This window comes from Vanessa atalanta, chromosome 18 (assembly GCF_905147765.1).
Source record: "Vanessa atalanta chromosome 18, ilVanAtal1.2, whole genome shotgun sequence".
Lineage (NCBI taxonomy): Eukaryota > Metazoa > Arthropoda > Insecta > Lepidoptera > Nymphalidae > Vanessa > Vanessa atalanta.
Genome location: NC_061888.1, coordinates 8,884,573 through 8,908,122, shown reverse-complemented (window position 1 = coordinate 8,908,122; position 23,550 = coordinate 8,884,573). Strand labels below are relative to the sequence as shown.

The 23,550-nt window shown below is 32.0% G+C and overlaps 1 protein-coding gene across 1 annotated transcript in view; it reads right to left on the bottom strand.

Annotated features, from left to right (window-relative positions):
* LOC125070945 overlaps positions 1-23,550 on the bottom strand; it is an 84,947-nt gene that overhangs the window by 22,074 nt on the left and 39,323 nt on the right. The window contains exons 4-5 of the mRNA XM_047680970.1: positions 18,375-18,448; positions 4,197-4,402 (exon numbers count right to left, since the gene is read on the bottom strand). Coding sequence (XP_047536926.1) covers positions 4,197-4,402; positions 18,375-18,448 — 280 coding nt within the window. The remainder of the gene's footprint in view (positions 1-4,196; positions 4,403-18,374; positions 18,449-23,550) is intronic.

Genomic DNA, 23,550 nt, shown 5'->3' with positions numbered 1-23,550 from the left:
TATATAATTTCGAATAACAGAAAATAATTTACTAGCGTTAGATTATTTGCTTTTATATAATGTTTCATACTAACTTATATTAAATATTTCACTACTATTTTCTGAGCGTAAAACGAACGAATTTTCTAACTTAAGTTATTCGAGTTCAATACTCGTGGCATTGGCGTTTGTTCTTATTTGCCTGAGGTAAATAAACAGACAGACATACATTTTACTGGTATAGGGTTGGTCTACGCTCATACGGGTGCGTATCATCTTATTCAGATTGTTAAAGTAAACAGCTATACTTTATATCGTTAGTGTAATTAAACTCACAAGTAACATAACATCCTACGAGTAGACAACATGGTCTATATATAGTATATGGGGAAATATGCTAGACACGAGGGTGATATAAAATATAAAACGAAAGCTGCTAAAAGATTCTTATTAAACCGTGCCTAGCAACGAACCGTAGTAGCTTGCAATTCAATGATCCCATACAAAAACAAGAGAAGCCATCAAGGATGTTGTATTTGAGCAAAACTTGGTAATTTACATAAATACGCCGTTAAAACCAATGAACCAAATTCGAACTTTCCGCGTTTATAGTCTCGAATAGAAACATTATCACTTTGATATCCCTGTCCACTAAGATTAGAATACTTATATTAAAATATTAGCTGTCAGTCCCGACTTGAAACTGGTTAAATTCAACGAAGTTACTGTTATCGGTACATCAAGTTGAAATGACCAACAATCCTTTCTCATCTCCATCATAAAAGCAGTATCTCCATCATGAAAATAGTCACTATGTATAATTTCAAGTTTCAAGTCAATATGGCAAATAAATGTATAAAAAAGTATATCACCTCGCCTTATTGCTTCCACTGGTGACAGGAGGGCTGGCTCGTTTATTGCCCAGAGGATCGGAATTGCGATTCAACGGGAAAATGCTGCTAGCATTCTTGCCACCATTCCAAATGGTCAATATTTAGACAGTAACTATATTTAATTCATATTTATTATATATATTATATTATATTATATTTATATTCATATATATTCGTATATTCGTATATTCTCCTACTACAGGTATTGATATACTTACTAGGGCTAGTATACTTAAAAGGGGGTACCCAACGATGTATAAACAATTGTACTACTTAGAATGAAATAAATTATTATTATTTATTTATTTTATTCGTTTAATATATAAACGATCTTTCTTTTTTTTTCTTCTTTCTTGTAAAATCCTCTACAAACACCTCTTGATATAGTAAATACGACTCCAATTATGCTTAGGGAGACTTTATAGTTGACTAGTTACATATCTACTAATAAATAATTTACTTCAAAATAATTAACTGTATAAAAACAATTAACGTTAAATGAAATAACGTAAAATATTGAAAACTGAATTTAAAAACAGACCTGCGTAGTTAAGCTTTTTTCAATGTAAATCCAAAAGCGCTTATTTCGTTAAGGGCTGTTAGTTGTGTCAGCAGGGTAAAGATGTCACGTGTCAATGAAATCCATAAGCTCGTATGTAGTAACAGGAACTTATTGATCATACGATTGTTATGACATAGAAATAGACAATTTATACTCAAACTAGCGAGCCCGGGTCTTCGCACGGGTGCAACAGAATGTCTTACAAGTTTCACAGCTTTTTAAATCCTGCATCACTCATATTCAATCTGTATTATCATCCCTGCATTTTAAATCTTTTTTTTTACATACTGAAAAGGGCCATTTTGATCTATATATTTTATTATATGAAATGCACAATGTATTTCAGGTACTTAATTGGATAAGGATTAATGCCGTATTGCTTAAAATCGCTTCGAAAATAAGCCATTATATCTCGTAAAAAGTTAAGGATAAAAAATGGTTATTGTGGGTTATCCTTAAGAGATAGACTAAGATTGTAGTACATTATTTTGATCTGCCTCGTAGGGTTGAGCCAGCGTTTGCAATGTAAGCGCAAAAAATGTGTTTATTTACATCACTTAGAAACCTCTAAAATAAATAATATTATACATATAAGCCCTCCTCTTAAATCATTCTATTTACTAAAAAAAACAGCATCAAAATCCGTTGTGTAATTATAAAGATCCAAGCGTACACCTGGACAGACAGCGGTAAGCGACTTTGTTTTATACTATGTAATTATATGTTGTATAAAATGTTATGTATTTTCATATTGCATTGTTAACGTATCCAAAGTATATAGCTGATGATTTGATATATTTACGACAGTATGTTTCCTAAATAATCAAATAGGTTAGGATAATCATGAATTGAAACTACATTGTAATAGTTATCTCGAAAATACCGCTTTGTTTTATTGTGTGTATTCTAATAGGATTTTTCATTGAATATACTTTACATTGAAGTTAAAGCGGATTATTAATATTATTAATATTTATCCCAATCTATAAACATTAATTGCTAGTAATCTACGACTAGTTGAAGTTTAAAATTGGAACCAATTTTTTATATACGTCATTATGTTGTTACCGCAGTGATGATACCCTAAATAAGATTTTATAATAAAGTTTGTCAGAAAATGACAACTCGAATGACTTTATGGATAAATGCTTAGAAAAGAAAAGGAAAAGTCGTACAAACTTTGAAAGCAAAACAAAACCAAGCAGTTTCATAAAAAAAACACCTTAGTTGGAAATGTGAAACCGTGGAAAACATCAATGTTATACCATCAAAGTACGACCTTGAATCTTATTTAATATGAAATAGAGACTAAAATACATAAAAATATAATAAAGGAAACATAAATAACGCGACGTAAGCTGATAACAAACAAGTCGAATAGCTGAGCAATACCAATATTATTATTAATTCCAAATTGTTACACAATCAATGTATTCTGCACAACAAAGGCCTACTAGATCCAATCATCAATATATTATATGACATAAGAAATATACATGAAATTTTGAACATTGATATAAATCAAATATATTGAACCGAACAGATATCCGTTTGACGGCAATTTCTGAAATCAAAACGTGGAAATGAATTTTACACGTGTACTTTCTGAATCCGACAAAATCCATAAAAAAAAAATTGTTTTTAAATAATATCAGCGGTGCATACAGAGATACTTTTCAAGAATATCTTAGATAACTTTGTATATAATATACATTATTATCCTTGAGCGGAGATGGCCCAGTGGTTAGAACGCGTGCATCTTAACGGATGATCTCGGGCTCAAGCACCGCTGAATTTTCATGTGCTTAATTTGTTATAATTCATCTCGTGCTCGACGGTGAATTAAAACATCGTGAGGAAACCTGCATGTGTCTAATTTCAATGAAATTCTGCCACGTTTGTATCCACCAACCCGCATTAGAGCGTGGTGGGATAAGCTCCAAACCTTCTCTTCAAAGTGAGAGGAGGCCTTAGCACAGCAGTGGGAAATTTACAGGCTGTAAATGTAATAAAAAAATATCCTTGTTTGTTACTGATTTACAACTCAAACAAGCCAACTTACATTACGCGTAATGTAATTGTTATATGAGGTTCGGTAGTGGCTACAACAATAGACCAGGGGTCTGGATTGTATCAGTAGATATCTGTATTAGTTCAGTAATGAAGGGAAGAATGTGGGAAGAGGTGTGAGGAATATGTATATGGAGGGAAGCGGAATTCTTTACCCCAGGGGTGTATTTTGGATCGATAGATTGCAAACATACTACAAGTATCATACGAGATCATACGAGGTGAATCAAATAATAATAAAAATAATTTATAAAAGAATTAAACCGACTTCAAAATTAGAAACAGCTAGTAAACTAAAAATAGAAATAATATATATCTTTTCGGATTTACGGAAAGAAAACAAATTTTAAAAATGACTTTGTCTAAGATATACCTCATTCAGTACACACGCTGAAAATTTTTTTTGAGGTCGGTGCCGGCACTCCCAGGCAACAGCAAACGCGTGTTAATATTTGTTATTTATTAATTGTTTGTTCTGTGATGGCTAGCATTTTTTTCCTGGACCATTTCTAATTATAAACTATTTACATTGACTATTGTTATTAGCGCAAAAATTATGGTTTATGACTTTGTATGCACATATGTCATAATGTATGCTTTCAATAGGTTCAATTCATGCACATTTTGTACTTTCTTTATTGTAGATTTGTGAATTTTCCAACTAAATATTGGTTATCGAGTTCTTTACTTACTTCATCTCCGAATCCGATTTAGCAAGCATCCATACGACATGCCCGGGGTCCCTCCTGGAGCCGAGGGCCATGAGCTGAGAGAGCCGTGCATTAGGTGGCAAAGGTGGGCGCTTTGGCACCTGCCCCGTCCAGGTCGAGATAGCCAGCATATCGGGGCTCTCTTTCACCAGGTGCTTTTGAGTGGCCATGCATTTGGCCGACGCATCCTGTTTGATAAAAATAATATTATTTTATAACAAAATTTTTTATGTACAAATTTTAATTGTGTTTTTTTTTTTTATATAAACCGTTAACAATTTAAGTTCTCGCCAATTCTTCTAAATAGAATTTACCTTTCGAACCGGAGGTGGCATTAAATGTACATTTCATTTATCGTTATTTACAAGAATAAATACAATGGGTATTATAAATACAGAAGTACTTTTAAGAATTTACTGAAATATATATTCAATTTATTATAATAATATTATTGCTTAGGACAATAATTTCGAAAAAAATCGAAGTTCTGACAAGTAAGATTCTAATGCGCTCCTTGTGATTTCAGCTACAATGGCCTATATTAATGTATATAATAGTGCAAAATGTAGGCACTAAACCGCGCAACTATTCTCTTATTATCATAATTCGAGAGGACAGCTATCTAACAGAACCGAAAAGAGTCCCTTAACGCAAGGTCAATGAATATTGAGAATTTCTTGACAGAAAAAGGTTGTCGAATAATTTTCATGCGGTTGTCCCGGAGCGCTAAAAAAGGTGAGTCTTCAAACGAGTGTAGGTTCCTTCAAGGCCGGCAACTTTACCGTCAGGCTTAACCTTCTGCTCGTTTTTATCCCAAGATCTCAGTTCTCCAGATTTATAAGGTTACCACTTGACCACGAGCCAGTGGACAACGTGCTGTCATACCGAGCATGATTAATTACAAGCAATTTAACAGCACTATGATTTGATAATTTAAATAAATAATAAATAAATCATTTATATCTTAAATGCTACCTTAATTGTTTAAAAGAAGACACATGCAATAAATTTTTGCCAATTCAGGAATGTCTCTTGTTAGTTTCTTCCGAAAGTGGGCGTCATTATTAAAGCGCCTTAAAGACGTTTTAATTAGAAAACTTTCGAGTTCCTCACGACGCGCGACGCTGCAATGTCATCTCAAATCATCTATTCAAAATTTTGTTATCCAGTTCATAAAACTTTAAAATGAGAATTAAAATGTCTTTTGTTCTTGAAGTTTTAAAATCTAAAAATAATGATAATCGTATTATCTCGAGATATCTTCGACTTAGGTGAGATTTTTTCTGTCGAAGAGGAAGTGTTTTTCATTTTAAGAAATATTATTTATTTATCTACACATATAATTATTTTGAGATTGTGAACTGTTATAACAGCCTAGTCACCATTAAAAAAACAACTTACTTTATTTTTATTAAGACGAGAATTTTCTAACGATGAAGTTTTTTAATATTTTTTTACAATTAATTTTGCGATACTAGAACTAGATGTAACTTTTGACGTATTTCAGCAACAAAACTGTTTCCGGCTTACATAAAAAAATGTAATTTTGAGTCTGCAAGAAATCGTAAACCGTCGCTTTTGTCGCTTCAAACATTTTTAATTGCAAAACTTGTACTCTTCTAGAACCAATTTAAATAATCCTAACGAATCTGCGAACCTGAAAATATAAATAAAAATAATATAAAATCTATTCTGTTGTGGAAAATGAATGGCATTGTTTTATTAAAAATGAAAAATAAATTGAAATGAAAAGATATGAATGTTTAATTACAACATCACACTGCGCGCTGTTATTATGTTTCAATGATTCAAATAATCGCTTACACTGAGCTGACTCTTAATCAGTCGCCCGAGTGCCCGAGGTTGATGAGAGGAGAGGCTGCCGAGGCTGACAATGCCTCCGAGGCGCCTTGACGTGAGGAGCCTTGTACGTCAGTAGGACGTGTTGAAGACCATATGGATTAAAATTCTATTTGCCGTTCATATTATAACAAGCGTTAGATATGGACCGCGGTAGCTAGTTGGACATACCCGCTTTTTTATGTAATAGGTAGGCTAATAGGCAGATGGTAATTGGCTAATACCTGATGGTAAGTGGTCACCACCGTCCATAGACATTGACGGTGTAAGAAATAGTAACCATTCCTTACATCACACTAATACGCACTGCGCCCTTGGGAGCTAAGATGATTGTGCTGTAGATATACTGGTTTTAAACCGGAACACAAGAATACTAAGTATTGCTTTTTAGCGGTAGAATATCTGATGAGTGGGTGGTACCTTCCCAGACGGGCTTGCACAAAGCCCTACCACCACGTGAACTGCTGTCTATATTATATTATCACTAAAATTTTCGAGTATTTAAATATAATTATTATCAATTATTATTTTTCAGACCCATTTAGCTTGAGGCATGCCATAAGGAGAATATGACAGATCTGAGTGTTCCTCGTCGTCGGTCGATCGATAGATTTTCTTCGCATTTATAATGTTATCCAAATGGATATTCTAGACCTAGGAAAATGTCGTGATCTGCATTTTGTATATCGACTAGTAGAATACGCCTTTGTACATCTGTGAAATATTAAGTGATTATTACTTTTCTCTACAGGAGAAATTGTTTACTCATTACTTATACTTTGTTATCTGATTCTATACACATACTACTAGTAATATAACTATATAAAAGTCACTCGTCAAGACAATTATGTCAAATAGAATAAAAATAATTATTATTATTATCCGTTGGTGTTTTCACATTTATTAAGCAGTATTTATATTTAAAATAAACACGAAATCCTTACGTTATAAATGATAGAATACTTATAGTGTCGAGTTGGTAACGATCCACTATCAAAAGGGCCACCCGATAGATAGTAGTTAATTTGTAGACATTGTATAGTAAACTAAAAGTCTGTTAATGTTTCACCAGCTTCCTCTCGTTGAGTTAAGTTTAGGGATCATTTCACAATTCTGGATCAATGCAGTTGATGTTTAATACAAATATGGCGGAATTAGATTAAATACCTTCAGCGGTTATTCGCCGCCAAACACGAGTTAAGAGTTTAGTCTAGTTTAAGCGTTTCATAATTAGGGCACCTTGGTTCCTCATACACATTAGGACGTATAAAATATTCCTACGTATGTATATATAAGTCTACGAGAGCTTTGAGGATGTTTTTCGTATTTTTGATAACACCCTTTTTAATAGTCTATTATATGTTGCAAAATACATTTTTCGTCTCAGTTATTACATGTAGTAGTCCCGCAGCTCACAAATTGCATCGTAAATTGATTCGAGCCCCACTGAACCCTTCATAAAAATCTACAACGTGAGAGATAACTGGAATAAACGTTCCGTGTAAACTGATTTTACTTGCTGTTGAAGTACGAGTTAAAAGCTCAGAGCGATTTATCGAAATTAATCTTGAATCAATTAGTCGGTTAAAATATCCAAAGTATTAAAATAGACAACATAAAGAATTTCATGTATAAGTTTTATTATATAATAAAAAATATTATCAATTATATTGTGTGTCACTACAGGCACAAGGGACATTACATCATAGTTCCCAATATTAGTGGCATATTGATGATTTAAGGAAAACCTAATATTTTTTATAGTCGTCTATGGGCATACGTAATCCATTTGTCTGCCTATCTTTTGAAAAATAAAAAAATATTTTAACGTAGGATTCTAATTTGTAAAAGGAAGTAAATGCCCTAAAACTGCACAAATATATTAAATTTAATCGGTTCCGTATTTGTCCATTCGTGTTGGCCGTTGAATTTTTATATTTATAAAATATATATTCTTATTTGTTATATATATTGATGCATAAAGTACAAAAATTTCTTGTCTGGGGCTCAAACTAATTTTACCAACTGATTGAATCTTTGGCTTCGTTTATCTATTAACATATTCGATTACCATATATCATATATCAATACATCAGTTTACGAAATTGTTCTTTCTTTTAATAATCTAAATAGTTTGCACTGTTATACTATATGTATGGGTATGACAGTGTAAACAGTCTTACCCCCAAGACGCGCTAATTAATGTCTCCCATCTAAAAATATAATTAAAAGTGCGTGAGTTTATATAAACGCGTGCGAAATTCTTTGGCGTAATTAAAATAAGTATGTAATTTATTACAATAACATAATAATCTACATTACACACATTGATAATAATAACATCGTTATTAATAATAATATAATATTAATAGTTTCATTTTTCTTCACTACTATACACTAACAACTTTAAAAATTCACAATTAAAATTTGTAATAAAATAAACATTGTAAAAGTAAGATAAGGTAACTTGACACTAATTGGCGGCTTAGCTGGCAATTTCATCACATAGTTTTAATGTCGCCCTGTGCGCGCGCATCATAAATATTCACTCTTAACATTTTTCATAACTCACCAAACGAAGTACAACTCCAATAATGCTACGTAAAGTAAATCTAATTATATAAATTCCAAGCTAAATAGTCTGTATATTATCCGCTCTTCGCTTTCTACTCGAACAACTAAGTTTTGTAAAGTTATTATAACTTTTGTCGCAATAATCCTACTAAAGTCGCTCTCAGAGACTGCCCGTGGCTCTTACACATGAATGGACGAAGATTTACTCTGATATTGGAAATATATCCAGATTTATGTGCGAAAAAAATGAAATTAGGGACGTTCCAGAGATTTATGTGGAGTTTGTAAAAAGTTACAAACATAATATCTGATATAAGGAGAATAATTGTGTCGACTATTTTTGTACATTACATAAAAAATATTGAATGACGTATGTATGATTCTATCTTGTTATTTATTGAAATGTTGGAAATAATAAATGGTTCTCTTAAATTATAATGGCTAGCTTATAACGCTGTAGACTCCGATGTTCTGGATTATTAGTAATTTGGTTTTAATGACGAAACATTCTGGGTAGCTCGAAGCCGAGAAGGTTACGGTAGCGTGGCCGTCTATCGAATTATTTGAGTGATTGAATAAACTGTGCACTTGTATTTCGTGCATTCAATATAATATGTCCTGCGCAGATGGCTAGTCTAACCGAAACATACCGAACATATTCTAGGTATATAAGTTGGTTAAAATTAACTCCATCCCTTTATTTCAGCTCCGTTACCCATTACTAAGTTTTAGTATGTATTGGGTTGGATATAAAATGAGTTATGTGTTCATTAAAAAAACAATAAAAATTCTATAGTCAAGAAAATAAGGTACCGAGCCTACCAACCACTTTTGACTTCGAAACCAAAATTATAGTAAGATCTCATTTTCAGCACCCTACATATATTTTTATTTTGTTACTTCTGTATTATAATTTTGAATTTCGAATATCTAGTTCTTTTTTATCGAATCGTAATACATGTTAGTAATATGATTATCTCCTATCATCCATCGTCGTGTCAGCACCACAGGCTTTTTCCTCATATCAATGACGATTTATAACCGTTAAGAATCTTGTGACGCAACTCGCATCCCATCTCTCGCAGATCATTTATATTAACTTTCTTCACGTGCTAATTAAAATTTTGCTTTAAAGATCCACTGGAAGTCTTTATCTTATTGATAACCTGAATATTGGTTAATAAAGGTTGTTAAATATGTTTTAAAACAGATTCACTTGTAGTAGATAGTATTAACCTGCAAATGTCTCGCTGCTTGGCTAAGGCGTTCTTTCTTTTTGAGGAATAGGTTTGGAGCTTATTTCACCATGCTGCTCCAATGCAGTCTAGTGGGTTTACGTGTAAGGTTTGTATTTAACGTTTTCCTTCACTACCACCGTGAAGATAAATTATAAACACAATGTACTTGGTGGTAGGTACGCCCTACCACCGTAACGTATGAGTAAGCAGGTGCAACTGCAGGTACGAGCGACGTAACAGTTTTTCTATTTAATATTTCTTTCAATAGCAATGTCTAAGAGTGACCGGTTACCATCAGGTGATCCATTAGCTAATCCCCTTACCTTATAAAAAAAAATAAACAAATGAAAATTCAGTAGTGTTTGCCCGGATTTCAGCCCGCTATCTTCCTATAAAATAATGTATTCTTGTCACTGGCTGATTTATTGGATTAATTAATACTTTTTTTTATTATATGTCAAATTAAATTATTTATAATATTCTCCTTTCTCAGAACCTTTTCTTTCATAAAATAACTGATAATACGTTGTAGCCCGTAAGTCGTGGTTCTTCCCTATAAGACGATTTAATCTTGTTTCTAGCGCTATATTCTATTAAGCCCGTGTTATTCCAATCAAATATGATTTATTCAAGTAAACTTTACAATAAAGCATTTTTGAATCGTTAATATTAAAACTCTATCGTTTCGGAAAGCAGTCTCTAGCGAGAAGTAACGGCAAGAAATACGCATAGTGGTTGTTTTAAAATAAACAGATTTACATTGCTGTTCAATAGTATATATTCAATCAGTCCTGTGATAGAACCCGAGTATAAATCCAGGCGTTTTTTTTCCAAAAAGTATTCTTTGAATGAATAATAAGATTTATTGATTAATTTAGTCTTAAAAAACTTTTTAAATTTTATTAAACGGTATTTTGATTACATTTTCCGGTATCTAAGCGGAAAGCAGGGGGTTACAGAGTTAGGTATTATAAAGTTACTAATTATAATACAAACTATGGTACATTTTATCATTATATCATCATTGACATTGTATATTCTGATACATATATTAATTCTTAAATTAATATAAGCGTGAAATCTAGTACCAGAAGTTATATCCGAGGCTTCGGCTGGTGACGAACAGCATCAATGTCTTCCGCTTGATTGAACGTCAGATAAATTATTTGATTCGTGTTAAGTCATGTGCGAACTATGTTTATTCTACCTCTTAAAGACGTGTTGCGCGTTACTATATACGATTTAAAAAAATAAGAAAATGTTTGCTAAATAATATCTATACTCGAAAATTATACTCGATTTTTGTGTCCTTCCTGCTGATTGCCTTTTTCGGACCATCATCATCATGTCAGCCGTAAAACGTCCACTGCTGAACTCTCCCAATGAATTCCACCTTGACCGGTGAGTAGCGGCCTGCATCCAGCGATACTCCGTGGACTTGACCAGCTCGTCCGTCCATCTCGCATTTTACGCTGCGCTTGCCGGTACGTGATCTCCACTCGAGAACTTTTTTTCGGATACTTGCTTGTTATTATGATATTAAGATAACACTAAGTTCAATAAAAAGCTTACCGTCTTTATATCTAATTAAATATACATAAAGAGTAAATAAAAAAAAACTAACAAAGTCTAGATGTTTAAAAAGTTTCGATATCAAATTGAAATACATTTGCCCTAGTTCCAATTCGTCCAGAAAAAAAAACGCAATTTGATTCAATTTTTTTTTTTGACAAAAATTTATATCATATAATGTAGTTAGCTGAATATTGAAATACGTGCTCATTAAATAGAACTATCAAAATTATAACTCATCCAGCGTTAAAATCATCTAAAACTCACGCTTAGTTTATCTGTTTAGTTAACGACTCATCCGCCCTTTATTCCGAAGCTAATGAACCGACGGTGAAACAAAACAAACTCAAGTTACGTGTAACAGTGGAAACCACCGAAACGTAATATTTTCCTTTGCTGACTTTTACGACACGCTCGGAATAAAAATATACCATCTCTTTTTGCTCACTTGTTTTTTTAATGTAACACTATCTTGTTCCGTACTTTTCGCTAGTATTTTGTTTAATTCTTTACATTAACCATATATAAATATATGTCTAAGGGAAACTAACCAGTATTTGAGAAAGATACGTGTCCGGAAATGTTTATTTTAATTATTGAAAACTGTTTGATTATTAAATAATAACATTTAGTGAATTCTGAGATGGTAAATAAGTCTGAAATTTTTTTGCGTCCAAAATAGGCGTTATATTGAGTGAATAGTTCCCCCACCCAATTTTGTTACAAAAGGCCGATCGTCCGCCGGTATGGAGAGGCTTGTTCGAGCCGTCGACGCGATCGGACCTCCTTAGCTTGGAATAAATCAAAGATGAATATTTCATACCTTCGAGGATGGATAGAAATTCAAGCCCTGACATTAATGACGTCATCAATGCTGACATTATGTTTATTTAAAAATATACACACGTCATATATATATATATAAAGTAACTACATTTACCTCTTTTGCTTCACTAGTTGATACTTAGAATAACCTTTACCGTCCTTTATTTTGGTAACTATAGAACTTTCATTGTAAACATAACATCATATATCAATAACAATATCACAAAAAAACTCAATAATTCTGGGATTTACAAAGTTATTTAACTGCCGGCCGAAAGTTTTTATACGTTTGGTTCTTATTTACATTTTTATATGTTATTATAATTTAAAAAAACCTTCATTTTTAATACTTTAAGAACCACTTTATTTGATTACTAATTATTAAATTAAATAGGTTTGAAATTGTGTTATGAATACGCTTAAAATATTACAGTCAATCATTTAATTAATTAAATTACATTAACAATTATGAAAGATTAAATTATGTGCATCCCATTTGATTTGCAGAGATGTTTCATAGAGGTACTGAGACTTTATAAGTCTCATATATATAAGACTTATATAAGTCCTAGAGCCTGTGGTTACAGGTTTTGGAAAGAAACATTTAATAATAAAATTACAATGACTAATTTACTAGCTCATCAGATTTTCTACTAACAAAAAGCAATACTTAGTACTATTATTGTGTTGTGGTTTGAAGGTTAAGTAAGCTAGAATAACTACAAGCACAATGTACCCAAGTTATAGATGCCAAGGCGTTGCATTGGAGAAGTAAAGAATGGTTTATATTTGATACAATACCGATGTCTATTGGCGGTAAAAACCACTTACATAACATACATAAGCAGCCCGTAAATGTCCCACTGCTGGGATAAAGGCCTCCTCTCCCTTTGAGGAGAAGGTTTGGAGCAAATTCCACCACGCTGCTCCAATGCTGGTTGGCGGAATACACATGTGGCTGAATTTCGTTGAAATTAGACACATGCGGGTTTCCTCACGATGTTTTCCTTCACCGCCGAGCACGAGATGAATTATAAACACAAATTAAGCACATGAAATTTCAGTGGTGCCTGCCTGGGTTTGAACCCGAAATCATCGGTTAAGATGCACGCGTTCTAACCACTGGGCCATCTCGGCTCATCTCAAAAACCACTTACCGTCGTCTCATTTTCCGGTCCGTATACCTACTTAAACAAAAACCTCTAGATCTATGAATATGCGTTATGAAATAGCAATTAGACTAACGAGTCAACCGATCGTGCTGTTAATTTGTATATTACACCTTCCAATGCTAATAAATTCGATGCGTCTGTAAACTGCGTAATTGTTGTTAAATCAACGAATAATTCATCTAATCTCAACGGGTCAGTCAAAGATGAACTTGAAAGTTCGAAACATTAATTATCCGCCATTTGATTACATAAACACTATGTGTTATCGATATTCAGCTACGAGTAAGTGTTACATGCCCAACTGAGCAAGAAGGGCATAGTTAAGTTTCGCAATCAACAAATCGAATTCGATCAAAAGTTGAAAGAGACTTTATCGGGTGTATGATTTTGTTACTCTTCGTAAATTGCTAAACTTGCTCGGGTGTAAAGATTATATTTGTTGACGTAACATTCGTTACCTTATTTTCGTGTTGGATGTGCGATATTAGAATAAATAAAGACAGTATCATATCACTTATAAGTAAAAAGATATTTTAGATCTTTGTTAAAAAATTGATTCGTTTTAGTAACGGACAGTAGAAGTGTCTAATTGACGTTACGTGTTTCTCATTACTAGACGTAATTTTCATACATCTACTATCCGTTACTTGTAGGCGTCTCATCTGTAAGTGGCAAGCGATTACGATACGATTTTATACGATTTTAATGATTGTGATCTTTAAACAGATTATTGTTAACTTATTATTGCCATCTTCAGTCGTTTTGTTTTTGTAATGATAAATAGTGAACAATATTCCATGTATATTTTAAAATAAAATAACTAAAAGTATTTGCTATTATAAATATGACATGTTTAAGTACATACTTAGGTCCCGTCTGCGGTAAGGATAACTTGGAGAGGAACCTAAATGTGTCAAAAGAAATTCTTATAAAATGTATTTGCCGATTAACAGAAAACAAAAAATATATATAAAACTATGTCGTGTGTTCCATGACTGACGAGGAAAACAATTACAATTCCCAAAGTTACTTCTTTTATTTATGGTAAAAATAACGATAATTTTCAATTAAATAAAATTTAAGTGTTACAAGTACATTTAAATAATTAAAAATTTCATTTATATTCAACGTAATAAGTAAGTCTATTTAAATATAATCTTCATAAAAGAGCAATTCTGAGCAAAGATTTTTCATAATTTTTCTCGATAGCGAAACCACATTTCATCATTCTGAATGAATAGTTTTACATTTAATGAAAATCACTGACTTGAATAATAAAACATTAAAAGTAAGAACCTAATTGAAAAGCATATTTTGGTTTCAACTTACGATTTAATTTTCATTTCGTTAAATATTGCTTTAAAAATATATCAATCACTAGAACCAGTTAAAGATCAGTCTTGATAATTGATAGGATGGAATGAAAGTGTCAAGACCTCTTGGGCGAACGTGATGAATGACTTTCACTGAATTTCAATTATTAAAGTGATTAGCTTTTTGTACAGTTCGGACACCTGTCGCGGTGATCGACAGTTGGTATATCACTACCTCAGTATATGTTGACTACGATTTATATGTAAATATATTTGAGTATATATTTTGAAAATATGTATTAAATCATTCGTGGATCAGGACTATCCTTTGAGGGAACCTAAACCCTGCTCGAAGAATACAAATATACACATTTTTTTATTTTGTTTAACGTATTACATGCTGAAAAGTTTACAAATAATTATTATTATCAATTTCACTTTAAGATTTATCACGGAAGAACACGGATGCTTTAGGGGAGGCTTGAGACAAAATACACCTCCCCCATCTCTCTGAATCCGCCTCTGTATAAAAGTACAATATATATCAAGATGGATTTTTAATGTCTGTTAGGATGATGTTAAGCGGTAGGTACACAAAAAAAACTGTTTTTATACTTACATAATACTTATATCAGAACATACAGCGTGTTTTGGACGTTTTACTTTATAATATTAACATATATGTACTTGTGTTCTGTTTTGAATTGTATGTGTAACTATAAGTGTTACAAAATTTATAGAATATACATACATAAAAATAATACAAAATGGTATATCATTGCAGGTTGTTAACATTTATGGCATTGGTTGGCGGACGAGCATATGGGCCACCTGATGGTAAGTGGTCACCACCGCCCATAGACAAAGGCGCTGTAAGAAATATTAACCTATCCCTACATCACCTATGTGCCTAACCTTGGGAACTAAGATGTTATGTCCCTTGTGCCTGTGATTACACTGGCTCACTCACCCTTCTAACCAAAACACAACAATAGAGTGTACTGTTATTTGGCGGTAGAATATCTGATGAGTGGGTGGTACCTGCCCAGACGGGCTTGCACAAAGCCCTACCACCAAGTAAAATTTCAGTGAGATACGAAGTGAATTCTTACAGTATTACACAACAGTTTAAACAGTGTTCAATTGTAACTATCGACAATTGTGTGTACTATTCTAGTATAAAGTAAATAAGAACATTTAAAATATATTGTCAAATTTGTAGTTATCCCCAGACAAAGATGCGGGTATTACCCAGTATAAAATAATATCGAAATAAACTATTCGGAGCAGGAATAAATTTTTGCTATATTGTGGCTTCAAATACCTAACCGAGGTACCGTGGGCAAAATAAATATTATTGAAAAAATATTTTATTAATCACTTATAACTATCTCTAAATATGACTTTTTTACGCCATACTACATATTTTTAAGTTATTTTGTTACTTACGTTAGTTGTAAGTGGACACTATGACTGATTTAAGTTCTGTCTTAATCCTGAATTGACGTTGTCTAGAAGATATTACTCTAAGTGATAAGGCTGCCTTGATATACTTTATAATTTACCTGGTACTGTTTCATATTTAATATAAATTGTGTGAAATAAAGATTTAATAAACAAATAAATAAATATGTAAGTAATAAAACCGTGAACGATTAATGAAGCCACATCTATCTCAGCAATATAAGCTTACATAACTAAATACCAGAAAAAAAAAGTAAAAATTCTTCATAAGTAATACATCGTTTTATTTCTATGTAATAATTGCGTAGTAAGAAATATATTTTTATTTTGCAAACTGTACTTTTAGCCAGTGCCAGTTGACACGTCATTGGCGTTCCTATTGTTATTTGGATCGTGGTAATAACTTCGTGCATATTAAATTTTTATTTTGTAAACATTTATTAATAATTGAGAAGATTTATTTCAGTACCTCTGGTGCTTAAGCATCGTCCTTGGGTTGTAAGATTTTTACTATCTTTCATCATCTATTGTCGTGTACTGTTCAAACAAATTTATCGGTACTGCTGAAGCGCAACTACGCGTAAAAATTATTGTTTTTATATTTTTTTGTTTCATTAAAAATATTTTTTTGTTTAATTATACCTGTATATTCACCTGTACCTATATGGATTATAGTCCGAAAATTTTTTTTAATAGTTTAGAAGGAAGGTTGTTTTGTTTTTGACAGATTGTTATCGGACACATGCAGGTTTCCTTATTTTTTTTTCCTACGTCCACGACCACATCAAGCATATAAAAATTCACTCAGATTTGAACTCGCAATCTTCGGTTAAAATTCACGTCTCAACCAATAGGTCGTCTCGGCTCCTCTATATTTAACTTAAATTGTCACGAACCTTAAACGATCTATTACAACGGCGTCTGTAAATGTGACGAAACTTCAAAGAACCTACGCTATATTATAGTTATATCAACATTCCGGCGTAGTATAGAAAGCGCTCGATCGGAATAGCAAAAGTTTGAGGTGCTTTAATATTCAATAGCCCTAATTATAAAAAAAATATTTAGAAAGAAATATATTGAAAAAAATTATGGTTCCAATGAAGGCAAATAATACGAAACATATTTTGAGTGTGTTCTTAAACTCGACAATAACCTTTTATTATATATTTTGAACAAGTTTATATGGACAATCAGACTATAGAGGTCTGTTCTAATTAAAAAGTTATATACTATATATGTATGTATGTGTGCATTTATTAGTGATATTAATTATTATTATTCACTATTTGATTGTGTGCAAATACAATTCAATAGCACTATTTAATTTTACAATATTATTTAGAACAAACGCTAATAGCGTATAGAATTTACATCCTGAAAGTCAGTTCGGAAACCCGTCTTTGTAAAATGCGACTTATTTATTCATCAGGTAAATATAATATTATTTATTTATTTATCAGTTAAATAAAGCAATGTTCAAAATTAAATATTTAATGAACAATAAACCTGATTGTCGTTCTAAATATAACCACTATAGCTGACTATCGTTAATATTTTGATTAAAAAACAAAAGAATATTCATTAACAATCTTTACGAAAATTTCTTTATATTTATCCTTTTATTTACAATTAACCATTTTATGTTTAAATCTATATTCTTTATATCACTTGTTAAGCTATTGGCAAAGAAGACATTAGTGAATTGCGAATACCTCTTGTTAATTTTCTATTAGGTAACAGAAGCTAAATCATTTCTCACGTTTAAAAAAATATCTTCTGACATAAATATGACTTGTTCAATATTTTCTTCTATCTATCATCGACTATGCTAACATTTGATGCGAATTATGAACAGATTAACAACATCGAATGATTTTAAAATATCTCCATTCGCTATATTTACTAGCGATTATCTATTCAAACAATTAATCCTAACAATATTCAATACAGAGATATTACATTTGTTTCTCGATCGTCAAAAAACCAACCGATCTGAGAACCTGAAACCTGAACCTGAAACTATTCGGTAATACATTTTTTCCTATTTCAACAATTAATATTTTTATTAAAAACTTCCTGAAGGCTATCGTTTCATTATTTATACTTCTTAAATAAATTAGCATATATTAAAACACTGACCTTAAACCAGGCCATAGTGGAGTCGTCGTAAAGCACCACCCACTCCTCCGACCACGTGCTCCACAAGTACTTTCCTGGAACAACACGAGAGCATGTCAATGACCTAAATACGTTTATCATTAATGTCAACATCCGCGTCGCAGCTTTATCAAAGGTATAAAAACTTAATCGACGTTTGAAGTTGTTTCTAAACATTAATTAATATGGAGATTAATTACAGATGAATAATATTAAATTATTATTATGGACGTAGGTTTTTAATCTAAATTTAAAAAGTGAAACTTGACTAAATTGGAAAATAAAAAAGGCTATGTTCAACGGCTGATCATCATCCCGTGTTCACAAAAAGAGAATAATGTTTTTTTTTCATTATCAATTTCTAGACTAATACCATGCGAAAGGAACAGTCTGTTTGTTTGATAGCTCATCAAGACTAAATCAAGAAATTTAGTTGTTGTTGTTATTGTACAAGAGTTGGATCATTTAAAAATATAAATTACAGGATCTACGGGAAAAAATTAAGTCGGATAAAATCGTGTGATATGTATATATGTCACCTGGAAGAATATAAATTTATTTAACGTTTATTTCTGATAGTTATGGGAATGGGAGCAAGTAACTAGATAAACTTAATAACGAAGAGTAAATCAAATATATAAATATATGTTTGCAATTATATCCTATATATAATACATGGTTATATTCACATATGTGTATCAGTACATTGCTATATGTTTATTTATTTCAATATATGTTTGTAAAAGAGACATCCTTTTTGTCATGGAGGTATACGCGCAAGTGACTTGTTAATAGACGGTCACCGTAACCATTTTTCACTGAAATTCACCGCCAAATATCAATGTCAACGTCTTATATTTCTGAAGCTTCATACACTGAGTCTCTCACGCTCAACGAAACACAATATACTGATTTATATTATTAAATATAATATATTATTAATTATGATACCGACCAAAAATGTTAAATAAAACCCTATATCTTTTCAAACTCAGTACAGAGGTTTATGAAGCGAACTGTGTTACGTTTTAATGGATGCAAAATTAATCCAATGGAATATTTTCACAAAGCGATCGAATGATTATGAAGATCGAAACAGGTCGTAACCACGACCCGTTAATGTTTGTGCTCTGCGTCACACTTTAAGCTCATCTCACATACTCCAAAAAGCTTTTAACAAAGAGTACGTTTTACGTAATTTAATTTAATAATATATTCTCATATAACAATTTTACTTCGTGGTGAAATTATAACGTGTGAGTGATTTAGTTTTCTTGACAATTATATTAATTCTATATAAAAAATAAATTTCATTAACAATGCGAGTTTATTGGCACCAAAATATCAGCAAGTACGATACATAAGCGAACTCAGAAGGGGCTCTGACGCAAGCGTCTGGAGAAAGAAATTAAACATATATATATATTTTCACAGTTTAAATCCATACGTATTGTAAAGTATTAAAAACTTCTTAGCTTTTACCTTTTTTAATATATAAAAAAAGGTAAAAGCCAAGGCGCGTTGTTTCGCATTTTTGTAATAATGATATATGATCAACAAACGAACTACGAATTACGTTTACTGTGATTACTTATATAGCGAATGACGGATGGGTTCGCCTAACTCGCTAATCGGCTGGACTTCAAATGGTAATTAGAAATTGTAAAAAAGTTGTTAAAAGCGATTTAAAAACTGAAATAAAATCTATTTTACTATTTCGTGAAGCTTTTACATTAGGTCTTATAGTATAAATCATCATCATCCTGCCCTTATCCCAATATTACTTGGGGTCGGCGCAGCATATCTTCTTCTTCCATACTTCTCCGTCGGACGTTATCCCACAAGTAACATTTTTTCTAACCATATCGTCTTTCACACAATCCATCCATCGTTTCTTTGGTCGTCCCCTACGTTATAGTATAAATACATAACAATAATTTTCAAATATCAAGTTAATCGTAATTTTATATAAGACACCGCATGTTATTATACAATTTTCGCAAATTAAACAAACGTATTCTATATTGTTTATTTATTAATCACTACATAGTATAAAATAAAGTCGCTTTCCTCTGTCAGTCTGCCCTGTGTACGCTACTACGCAACGGATTTTGATGTAATTTTTTTTAATAGATAGAGTGATTCAAGACGAAGGTTTATATGTATGAAACATGCATAATATAGCAGAGAAACGCTGAACATTTTAGAGGTTTCTAAAATGTGATGTAGTACATAAACACTTTTTTTGCGCTTACATTGCAAACACTGGCTGAACCCTACGAGATAGATCAAAATAATGTACTGCAGTTTTGTACACCTTAAAGATCCACAAATGACCGCGATGGTACATGTCTATCTCTTAGGGATAACCTACATTAACCATTGTTTATCCTTTATCGCTAGTTTTACAAAAAATAAACTAATATAAGTAGGTATTCCTTATATTAAATTATTGTTTAAGATTAAGATATTAGATAATTAAATACTTTATTAAGTCTGCGCCTCAAATACAGAGTGTATCGTGTATTTATTAAAAAATTACATCATAAATGTTCAATAGCACAAAGAGCTGTCTGTAAGGCAATACGCCACTCAGTTAATTGCAAAGATCGAATCAGTATCCACGGTAGATAAAAGATATCGCTGTATTTGAGTGATATCATGGCCCTGATACATCATAAATGATAATACGACATATTGGTTTATTGTGAACGTGTCTCGAACAGCGTGGAGGATTCTGATCGACTTGTTCAAAGCTAAACGTAAGAACGAAGGTAAAGTATAGCCTTTGTCTTCTCAAATCTTGCGTTCTTCCAAAAAATGTGCCTAGAAAAATAAAAACGAAATGTCCTACGGCGTTTATATATTTTTATTCGAAAGCTTGGTACCTTTACATTTATTCGAATACTATTTTTCATGTCGATTCAAATAAGTGCTACTTGACTAAAGATTCATTGTACTTGATTGATGTGTTTTGAAAATGATAGCTCGTTTTTAAGTTGGGAGGCGTGAAGAAGTTTTTGGACAATATGGTATATTTACTTGTTAATAGAAATTTCCATGTTAGACGCGTTGTTAAGTCTGATCATTTAAATTATAAAATAATAAACTTTACAAGTTCCGGTAAGAAGCAAGGTATGAAAAGAGTTTTACATTTCAGAGTTAGTGTTTATACCGATTGTGAACATTTTTACTTCGGGCCTTCGTGCAAGTCCGTCTTCGTAGGCTTCTGCCGCCAAACAGCTATACTTATCATTGTAGTATTATGCTTTGAAGAGTGAGTGAGCCAATGGAACCAAATTAGAAGGGTCTTTCAATGGATGTTATGTTAAGGTATAGCCAATCATTTACCATGTCACTTACAGTGGCAACGTCTATGGGGGTGGTGTCTTACCATTATGTGGCCAATTTGTCTACCTGTTTTATATTTTTTTAAATGCCATGAGATATGGTGTATGGACTAAGGTAACTTACAATGTAGTGTTCTATTAGGTGATTTAGTTTCACTGATGAAAAACGAAACTTTTCTTTTAGATAACTTGTCCTATTTTATTAATATTTAACAAATTAAAAAAAAAAAAACAGAAGTAATAGTGGATAATATCACATGATGTCCAAAAACTTAACATATTTAGTAACTTAACTGATAAACACAACTAGGTATTATTTGATTACTAACAACAGAGATTTTAATTGATTATTTAAATAAGAATTATTATTATTAACATTAAGTCTTTAAATATAAATGCTTGCGCACAACTATAAATATGATTTAAAATTTTTAAAATAAATCTTCAACTTAATGGAAGTAAGTGGAAAGTCAACCAGCCCTAAACAGTGTGTCTGTGCACAACGGTAGGTGTGTAACTTTCTTGGCACATTTTCGTTTCACCGAGCTTTAAATCACAACGATTCTAAAGAAGTCTCACTTCATAAAATAATTATCCAAATCGGACCATAAAGGAGCTCTGAGGTAACAATAAAAAAGAAAAAAAAAATACGACCTAAACGACAGTTAAAAAAAGGAATCATTAATTTACCGTGTAATTATTAATATTGATTAACTAAAACATAACTATGAACAATAGTGTTAACTATTTGTAATGGTAAATATTGTCTATGAAATAATAATTAACTCAGTGCCGATTAAGCCTCTCTCTTGGAACAGATTATACAAAATTGTGTAATAGTAATTCTCTGTAAAATATCTCTGTACTAATAAATGGGGTGACGTTTCATTTTTGTATTACCTAATTAACTTGGTGTTTGGGCTTCGTGCAAGCCAGTCTGACAGTAGTGGGTAGGTAGCATTGTTTTGGTCCGGTATATAAAGGTGATTGAGCCAATATAAGCCAACGTAATAAAAGACATATCTTAGTTCCCAAAATTGGTGGCGCATTGATGATGTAAGAAATGGTTAATATTTCTTACAGTGCCATTGTCTATGGGTGGTGGTGACCACTTACTATTAGGTGGCCCATTTGCTCGTCCGTCTACCGATATCATAAAAAAAAAACTTTACCTATAGCAATCCCCTCGAAGGGTGCATTAAAAAACTGGCCTATGTCCTTCTCTGGTGCTCAAATTATCTCCGTTCAGTGGTTTATGCGTGAGAGGTAATAATAGTATAAACATATGTATATATATAAAAGCTAAATACCACTCACTGATTAATCACGAAATCTTAGAAACTGTAATACCTATAAACTTAAAATTTAACAGGTAGGTTCCTTATAGGGTGTAGACGTTTACTAAGAACGGATTTTACGGATATTCCTTGTGCCTTTAGTTACACTGGTTCACTAACCCTTTAAACCGGAACACAACATTACTGAGTACTGCTGTTTGGCGGTAGAATATATAATCAGTGGGTGGTACCTACCCAGACGGGTTTGCACAATGCCCTACCACCAAGGAAATTTATAAAATTCGTGCGGGTAACGCCGCAGTTACAGATAGAAATTTCATAAAATTATAATAGTACCACCATCTAAAATTATATGTACATTTAAATATTGACTTCAACAAGAGATGAATTATTTACATACACGGGTTTGAACCCGCAATTTTCATTTTAGATTCACTTGTTCTTGTAACTAGGCATTTCGTGTTTTATCGGCGTAATAGTCGTCGCGTTAACTCGTCTGGCGAACGTGCT